The sequence below is a fragment of the Limulus polyphemus genome, unplaced genomic scaffold (genome assembly GCF_000517525.1).
Source record: "Limulus polyphemus unplaced genomic scaffold, Limulus_polyphemus-2.1.2 Scaffold2781, whole genome shotgun sequence".
Lineage (NCBI taxonomy): Eukaryota > Metazoa > Arthropoda > Merostomata > Xiphosura > Limulidae > Limulus > Limulus polyphemus.
In genome coordinates this window covers 93749-103718 of record NW_013668391.1, presented here as the reverse complement: position 1 = coordinate 103718, position 9970 = coordinate 93749, and the positions used below count along the sequence as shown (strand labels likewise).

The window sequence follows — 9970 nt, the reverse complement described above, 5'->3', positions numbered from 1 at the left end:
CAATTAAAAACATTTTATTTAGGCCTATCTATGGCCTTCAAAAAGTTGACGACTCTACATGTTTCAACGTTGCTAAAATGTTTTTAATTGTGTACCAGTTTTAACGTTGAATATTATTTATGATTTTAACAATTTTGCCTGCTCTAGTGTACCACCAAATCCTTTCCCCATCCAAGTTTCATCTGTAAAATGAGATTTGGCAGTTAGAGGTGTCAGATTCTACTCCATCCTCATTTTCACTAAATGTTATTTTCGTCTAATTTTATTTATTTAATTTTTTTTTGAACAAAGCATATTTTGTAAGTATTATTTCATGTTATATAAACAGCCTAATTCCTTAAAATTAAAAATATTTTTTGTTTCCTATTGCTAAGTCTAATTAGTTAATATAGTAACATTAGCAGCACGAAACTTGTGTAAATCTATCAGATAACATTTTCATTGATTATAAATATCTTAACATTCAGCAATTAAAATGAAATTAGCAACTCATTATTTGTCTACTTAAGTTAATTGTAGAAACAAACATATGCAGTAGAAAATTTATAAAATATAAATTGATGTGTAACTGTGTGAGTTAGTACTATTACTACCAAGTACTAGACATACTACTAGTACCAACTTAAATGTTGACTACTTAGTACTAGGCCTACTACTAGTAATAATTTAGTGTTGACAGTAACCAGACAACAAGCCCCGGAAAATTAGACACCCAAGAAAATGGGGAAGTAAGACATTTACACACCTAATAATTTAAGAAGGATGTTAAAACTTTGCAACATACTTAAAATACATATAATGGAGTAAATTAAAATGGTAATGTAGTAGGCCTAGATATATATACAGGTCATATAATGGAGTTAAGGACAGGTTTGAATTCACATGGTCATTTTTCTAACCATTTGCATTTAAGATAGCATGAAAACTAAACCATTTCTTCTTTAATGATGTCATTTATGACCAGGTAAATGGGATCCCTGCTGGTTCCAACAATAGCCAATAGTTTTATATGCTATCATATAATGAAGTAAATTAACTTGGTAATGTGTGTTAGGCCTAGATATATATACAGAACTTTTATATGCTTATATAGTGTTTTACATGGAAATATCTGTTGTAAGTATTGTTTTATTTCATAATAAACAAGTGGTGTCTAAATGTCCTACTTCATCATTTTTTTTAGGTGTCTAGTTGTCTTGGATTCGGTGTTGATTACCGAGTACTACTACTACTACTAATATTGACTTGGTGTTGACTATTAGGCCTACTAACAGTACCTACTTAAGTGTTGACTACTGAATACTAGGCCTACTAATAGTAATAACTTAATGTCTGCTACTAGTACTAACTTAGTGTTGACTAATGAGTACTAGGCCTACTACCAGTCAGGCCCTCTCAGAGGTTGAGAGGCTCAGGCTATTACTATCTTTTGAGGACCCTGGCCATAATAATAAAATAAAAAAAACTGATGTAAAAGATATATCGTTTTATGTTCTGAAATTGTAAGAGAAAAGTTGGAAAACCTCAAAACTGATAAATCCTTTGACCAGACAACTTTTATCCTAGTTTTAAAGGAACTTAAAATATTTTATTTGTGAACCACTAGCTAATATTTTTTATAGGTCATTGAGTTGTGGAAGAGTTAGAAGATTGGAAGTTGGCTAATGTTAGTCCAACATTTAAAGAAGATAATAAACACTGTCCAGGCAATTATAGGCGAGTTAGTCTTACATCAGTAGTTGGAAAGGTTTTGGAGAGTGTGATTAAAGATGCATTGCAGAGTCACTTAAAGCAGTGTTGATACAGTGTCAAAGAGCCAGAATGGTTTAAATAAGGGAAAGTCTTGTTTAACAAATAAATATTCTGACATTCTTTGAGGATGTTACTGCAAGAATTAATGAAGAAAATATTGTGGATTCGGTTTACCTTGATTTTCAGAAAGCACTTGATAAGGTGCCTTACAAAAAGACTTGTTACAAAAATTAAGTCTGTGGATGTGGGGGAAATGTTATAAAATTAGACAGAAAATTGGCTGGAGAGTAGACAGCAGAGAGTAGTAATAAATGTAGTCAGATCTGACTGGATCACAGTTACAAGCGGTGTGCCTCAGGGCTCTGTGCTGGGTCCTCTGCTGTTTGTGATTTATATTAATGATATTGACTCTGGAATGATAACAAAATATTGAAGTTTGCAGATGATATTAAGATTTTTTGGGGTGGCTAACTGTATGAAAGATGCTGCAGACTTACAGAGAGATTTAGATCATTTGATACATTGGGCCAATATGTGGCAGATGATGTTTAGCTATCCAAAATGTAAGGTGGTGCATGTAGGTTTTCACAGTTCAAATCATTGTTACAATTTAAATGGGAATACATTAAATACCGTGGTTGAAGAAAGAAATCTTGGTGTTGTAATCGAAAAATCACTTAAGTCATGTAAACAGTGTATTGTAGTTAGCAATAGGGCTAATAGGATTCTGGGTAGCATCTATAGAAATATTGAATACAAGACAAGGGATATTATTGTTTTACTGTATAGATCACTTGTAAGGCCTCATTTAGAGTACTGTGTACAGTTTATGGCTTCCTTCCTCAAGTAGAACATTGAATTGTTGGAGAAGGTTCAGAGAAGAGCCACTAGGATAATACCTTGGATGGCGAGATTGTTCTATGAGGAGAGACTAAAATCTCTAAACTTGTTTTCTCTGGAGAGGAGAAGGGTCAGAGGGAATTTGATTGAAGTGTGTAAGATTATTAAAGGTATTGATAATATAAATCCATCAAACATTTTTGTGTTTAGCAGAGATAACAATAGGATATGGATTCATAAGTTCAAATTGTGGCAGCATAGGAGTCGTCTGCAGTTTAGGCAGTATTACTTTTCAAACAGGGTAGTTGACTTTTGGAATGAGCTACCTTCAAGGATAGTGGAGGCAGAAAATTTAACTGAGTTCAAGAAAAGACTGGATGGATACATAAATAGTAAGGAGTGGTTACAGCTGGGAGCTGGAAGGGACATCCTTGATGGCCTAATAAGCTCCTTTTTGCCCCCCCTTAACATTTTATGAACTTTATGAAAACAAAATAAGACAATCATAAGCCCAAAAGATAAGTGAAACATAATTTAAATACTGAACTTGTATATATATAATTTGCATCTCTAAGCTGAGAGTGTGTGTCACGTTTTGGTCTGATTGAGAGGCACATAAAAGCAAGTTGCAACACTTAACAAATGCAAAAAAATAACAAGTGTCTTGAGGCTCAAGCCAAATGGCCCTCCTGCCCCTTCCCCTGTAATTGGCCCTACTATCAGTACTACCTTAGTGTTGATTAATGAGTACTAGGCCTACTAGTACTAGTATTAACGTAATGTTGTTAGTACTAATAACTAATTGCTAGTTTGGAAATATATTAGTTTCTAATTTTGTTTTCTTATAAGATTACAAGCTGTGAAACTGAGACTTTTGTATATTGTTACATTCCAAATCAAAAGAAATTATATGTGCATTTTCACACAATATTGATTTTAACGCTTGAACATGGTCAAATATGTCCACTTTTGTATCACATTTTAATACAATTGATAATCCAAAATGTTATTCATCTTAGCTAAAATGAGCATATATTATACATGTATACACACACACACACATATTAGTAGGTTTAGCCTCGCACAGATTTTGTGTGATTTTTGTTTCATTCCTATTTTAAGGTACTATTAATAATAATACCAAAAAACTGAACCAGGGACTTGTAAAATGTATCCTACAACATATTTAGGCTGCCAGGAATGTGCATATTTCAATTATGAGGTTGACTTGCTATTAACATATCTTTTAATTTATCCATGTATGTATGTATGAATACGTGGTCTAAAAGAGCTTTCTTACTGATTTTTTGTTACTTGGAATGATCTTTGCGACCAATTGAACCAAAATGTTCTTAAGTTTTAAATGGAATGAATAAGAAGTATGACTTAAATTAAAATTTCTGTATTATGATACGTAAAAGAGAATTACTAAACTTTTCCTTCTTAATAAGTGCACACAAGTATTTAGATTTGTGTAAAAGACTAAATAGTATGAAATTGACAGTGACTAAAACAGAACTTTTCACAATATCAAGTTAAATCGAACTTATTTTTTTCCATAAATTTAACAAAACATAAATACAATAAATGTAATAATAAAACAACTAAATTAATGGAAATAATACTTTGAAATTATTATGAAATTCAACAAGGTTATACATGTTCTATCAAAGTACTTAATCCAAATAATACGAGGTATGACTCGTAACTTCTGCTGTATCATATAGACCTGCAGGAAGGGGCATGTATACTGGTCTCATGATGTCAATTTCCTCATGAGTCTAATGTATTTCAATTTTATCTCCAATAAGAGCATATATTAAAAAGGAGAACATCTAGCAACAATTTTTTTAAAGTGCCCTTTATTCTCCCTTGTAGCCATCCTATCTTCCCAATCTTTTCCTGCTAGATCAACTAAGAAGCAAAAATTGCTCTGAATAAAATAAAAATTATACAATAACAATTAAAACCAAATGAGTAAAACTGTAAGTTGTATATTGTAACAGGTTTTTGTGGATGTCGAACCACGCTGCAGAGAACAGCATCCACTCAAGATACTCTATTCCACTGCAACCTATATTCTTAGTATGGGTCAGTATATATCGTTCTCCAAAACGAATGAAACAATGGGACAGGACACTATTTACAGTCACTCACCATTAGCACTAAATCCTTGGTGTGTAACCAGTGTTCTTATAGTTTATGGTATCCTTGTCACCCAATTTTATTTCAGTCTCTAGTCTCCATGTGTTCATTTACTGTGTATTTATTAAAACCATACAAAATATAACATGCTATGTGTTTAAATGTTTAAGATTGCTGAGTAAATAAACTGAAAGACAGACCCTAGGCCTAGAATACCAAAAAAAGATATCTTTATTGCACCGAAAACAACAAAATATAGAGTATAGTTAAAAATGTTTTCTTTAATTCAAAGCTGTGTCTTATGTGACATTAGCATAGCATTTATCTAATATAAAATTATAATTCCTCAAATTTATTAAGGAATATTAAATAAGGCTGGAGGTCTGCTGGAATGTTTATTTTATTAAAAACCATTTAGAATTCAATTTTTTTAAGGGTTCTAGAGTACCTCAAAATGCATATCAACTCGCACCTAAAGCTCATGGCTATCAATGAGTTTAAACACATGTAAGATATACACACACATCTGCACCTTATTTCTATAATTTGGACCCTGAGTGTAACTCTACGTGCAAAAAGTGCACGTTAAAAACATCAACTTTAGGCTAAATAAATAAAATATAATACTCTGATGTAGTAATTTGAAAACATGCTGTTAAGTAGTGGTGTGAATTAAACGCATGTATTATTATACACGCTGTTAAGTAGTGGTGTGAATTAAACGCATGTATTATTATACACGCTGCTAACTAGTGGTGTGAATTAAACGCATGTATTATTATACACGCTGTTAAGTAGTGGTGTGAATTAAATGCATGTATTATTATACACGCTGTTAAGTAGTGGTGTGAATTAAACGCATGTATTATTATACACGCTGTTAAGTAGTGGTGTGAATTAAACGCATGTATTATTATTGGAAAAGTATCTATTCATTAAAAAGGAAATACATGCATTGTTAAAGTATATAGTATACATACACTTATATAAAGGGATTATAACTCGGAGGAGGATACGCACTAGAAGTGGTAGTAGATCGTTTCTGTCATTGTATATACATTTTAGTGTACTGAAAGTTAAAGTTGACAAATTGAAATATTTATTTATAGTATATAGTGGATTTGTTGTGACGTCTTCATACACTGAAAGATAAATTAGATCATATGTAACTTCAGCAAGCTAAGGTAACAATTTTGACATCATAATGGATAAACACTACACAGAAACTATACTGAACAAGCAGTGTCTGTTGCAATACCCTTATCACATTTTAAATATTGCAAGTTACACAAGAACAGTTAAAACTTTGAAAAGTTATTAAAGAAGTTAACCTCAACAATTTGAAATTTCAAAAAAATTTTAGTTCAGTGGCATAGTTAGAAGTTTTTCTGGTGGGGTGGGGGGGCACTTTTTGAAATTTTACTGGGTACATGAAACTTCTTTATACAATAATTGTACACTACTAGGAGCACATTTTCAGCAGATCTAAGGGATTTTTTTTTTCAACAAGATCTTTAAATGTTGTAAATGAGAATGAATCAGATGTAACTTGCCAAGTTCGGGAATAAGATAAGTTACGCTATTACAAATATGATGGAGGATCTTTCAGTACAATACCGGGCTGATGTCTTCTTTGAATACAAGCATAAAGAATAAGAGTAATACAAAGAAAGGAGGTGAGGCCCAGAAAGCTGGAAGTAATCACAAAAACTGTCCGATTGCACTGAATTCTTTCATCGTTGTTCATTGGATAGTCGGTAAACAGTGGGACAAAATTGATCCAGAAGTTCATGTTACCAAGGTGATCAGTTTTTCTTAATATAGCCTGTTCTCCAAGATCTGCATAAACTGGTTCATCTCTAGTGTATGGTTTCCATGTAAAGTTGTTTTGGTTTAGTTGTTCCTTAGGTGTAGGATTTCTGAAAGTAGCATGTTCAATTATTAACACTATTATAAGGTTGAACAGTGTAAAAAATAAAATGTTTATCAATAAAAATAATTTGTAATCGTTTACATTTTTTTTAATGTTTTACTGATTTTATATTACAGTGTTTGCAAAAAATAACCAGACCCGTGGAGGTTAGCTTTATACGAACACATTTATTGATTTGCTTTAGTATAGACCATAGCACTAAAGCACAGTATTATAGAAAGTGAACAGCACTATGTGGGTAGCTTGGTAAGAGTTGTCATTTTATCAACACCATGGACAGCTAAATAAATTATTATTTTAGCTTGTAAAGTATGATATATTATAAAGCAGTCAGCCACAAAGTGTGATAAAACGTCAAGATACTATATATATATAACTACAAATTGTGATAAAACGTCAAGTAGCTGATCACAGCGTGTGAAAAAGCATCAAATGATAGCCACAAACTCTGACAATACAAGTGATGACCTAAGACATGATAAAGCTTCAAGTAACCAGACTCAAAATATGATTAAGCATCAAGTGATCAGAAAAAAAAAAGTGTGACAAACGACAAGTAACCAGACACAAAATGTGACAAAGCACCAAATTACTGGCTACAAAGCTACCATAAAACAACGTGTGACAATACATCATCAACTATGGAGCACAAACTATGTATAACAAAACATCAAATGATTGGCCACAGAGTGTCATAAAGCAGCAAGTGACCATTTATAGTTGAAAGTACTTTTCTGGCAAGAGCTATAATTTCACTTCCCTCCCATTTGTTATTGGCTACTACTACTATACTATAGGTCTTACGGCTTAAGCTAGTTTCAAAAAATAACTTAAATTCTGTGATAGAACTATTTTTGTTAGGGCAGTAGTGAGAATTTGCCTGAAAAGATGGTAGTAAAATTGTCTTATTCAATAGCTGTATAAAAATATGCATATAAAAAAAGCAACTGCTGTTACAAATGGGTTAAATAACCCACACTACCATACAGCAGACTGAAATTAGGCATCACTAACAATAACATGCCAATTAATTTATATTCATTGTTTGAATAAAGGTAAAAATTGTATTTAATAAATAAGGATTTGAGGCACCTGAATATTTTCCTGTCTTCTTCTTGTTCTACTGTACTCACTAAACTTAAATGATGTCTTCTCGTCTAATTCTAACTTGTTTATTATGATCTACGAATATTTAAAACACTTTCTCTCCAGAGATAAACTCTCCCACGAAACCATGATCTACTGATTAAACCAATATTTTACTCTACTGTGAAGTGAAAAGTCTAATTCTTGCTCTATCTAATCATATTTAAACTTTCTTTAGAACTGATTTTAAAGTTGTGTTTCGTTACAACAATTAGTAAATGATCGAACCACTTGAGATGACGTTACAAAAGGGTTAGCAAGTTATCAACCAAGACCTAACGTACAAAAACTCAGCCAATAAAAAACAGCGCAAATGTTTGAAAATCAAAATATGGATAACAATTAATATAAGAGGTGATAGGTTTATCGTCAAAATGGTTAATCTTTGGGAGAGGCAAAACAATTGACAGATGCGTTGTTTACAAGCGAAACTCCTTGTAGTTATTCAGGAATAAAGATTTGGACGATTCTTCGCGAATTTCACTAAATTTTGGTTACAAAAATACCGATTTCAAAATATATTTCGATGAAAATTGTTGAAATAGAGTTAGAATAAACATATAAAATTGACTTAAATATTTTTGGCAAAAAATATTGTTGTAAGCGATATTTTGAATGTTTTAACGTAGGTTTGTCTGCATGCCACAATATCAAAAAATTTCATGGCGATTTAATAATCTAACAATTTCGTGCAGTATGTAGAAACAAGAATAAATTATAAATATGAGAATCAGTGAAGCAGTTCGTGAATGAAAAATAAATGAGTATTCTATGAGTGATCCGGTTCAGTGTTAGTACTGAGCATTATCGCGTCTATTCAGTTACTTGATCGATGAGACGGGAAATTAGTAAGCTTATTTGTAAGTTAGATATACATTAGTATCACACTTCTGTTGAAACGTTGTTTGTTAACTCAAACCTATAACTTGTGTGAAAGTGAATGCAACCTGTAGCAAACCTTATTGAATAAATAAATTAATTTGTTCTCGTTACATAGAGTGCACTTGGCATCGTTTTTACCAAACAATCCAAAAAAACCTGCTCAATAATAGAACATGTTACAGCACTTATTGTTAAGAAGTGCAATTATTTTAGCGAAAATGAAGTAGAACTTTGACTATCTTAGTATTCCGACTTTTCATCATAACTTTATGCTTTCTGTTTAAAATAAGTCAACTTTAAGAAGAGTCTGATAAAAAAAAACTAATTTCAGGGGCGGATTGGGAGCCTAAAACGGCCCCGGCAAATACTCAAAAATCAGGATGACACACACATATATAGAAAGAGAGATGTACAGTAGGTTAATCAGTAGCACTGGGACAGTATAAACTGGTTATTACCCCACTGGCCCAGGATTTTGCCCGGTGCCCCAATCCGCACCTGATTAATTTACAACGTTAAAACATGAGTTTTGAAGGATTACTAACATTTATTTCATTTGGTTAGTGCAGAAGTTACTGTGCTCTATTAAAACAAAAACAAAAAACTATTTACCCATGTTTAGCAAAGTTGCTCCACAACTTTACAAGCATGTCGCTAACAGCATGGTCTTCTGGGGTTCGATAAGCATTCTTGATAGTCATCTGTGGGTAGCCTAAGATGTAATACATCTCGCTTTCGTGATATGCACCTGAAAGGATGATAAACCATTGAATGTAAAGTATGCTTGTTTGATTGGGAATTTTCGCTCAAAGTATTATGGGCTTGTTGGGCTAGATAAAAGGTAACCAGTCAACAGTTTCATTACCATATCTTAATCTGCTCTTGTCTGACCAAATAGCTTGATTTGACTGTCACACTTATAGCACACCAACCCACAGCCCCTAAATTCAAAGCCTGCTTCGACGGCAATGAGATGTGACTCATGAATCCTCAAAATCATAGTCCAGTCACGCTCGACTCAGAATAAATTGTTTGTTTGTGTTTAAGCACAAAGATACACAGTTGGCGATCTGCATTTTGCTCACCATGGTATCAAAAATCTCATTTTTAGTATATACTAGACCACCGTGACCCGTTGGGTCAACCACTATTCAGAGGTTATTTTTTGACCGAGAAAATAAGCAAACAAACAAACAAACTCAGATAGATTCTTCAAGATATTGTTTTGTCATCTTACGGCTTTTAATAAAGATGGGAACATTGACAGGGAAA

General features: G+C 32.6%; 1 protein-coding gene across 2 annotated transcripts in view; it reads right to left on the bottom strand.

The window, feature by feature from the left end:
- Positions 1-4950: 4950 nt before the first annotated feature.
- Positions 4951-9970, bottom strand: part of LOC106467889 (pyrethroid hydrolase Ces2e-like) — a 23657-nt gene continuing 18637 nt past the window's right edge. The window contains exons 1-2 of one of the 2 annotated variants that reach the window (XR_002612500.1): positions 7763-8276; positions 4951-6656 (exon numbers count right to left, since the gene is read on the bottom strand). Coding sequence is in view for 1 of the 2 variants with exons in the window: in XM_013928273.2 (XP_013783727.2) it covers positions 6320-6656; positions 9311-9446 (473 nt within the window). In the remaining variant the exon portion in view is untranslated. Of the gene's footprint in view, positions 6657-7762; positions 8277-9310; positions 9447-9970 lie in introns of those variants that run through there. The other variant, XM_013928273.2, reaches the window with a different exon arrangement.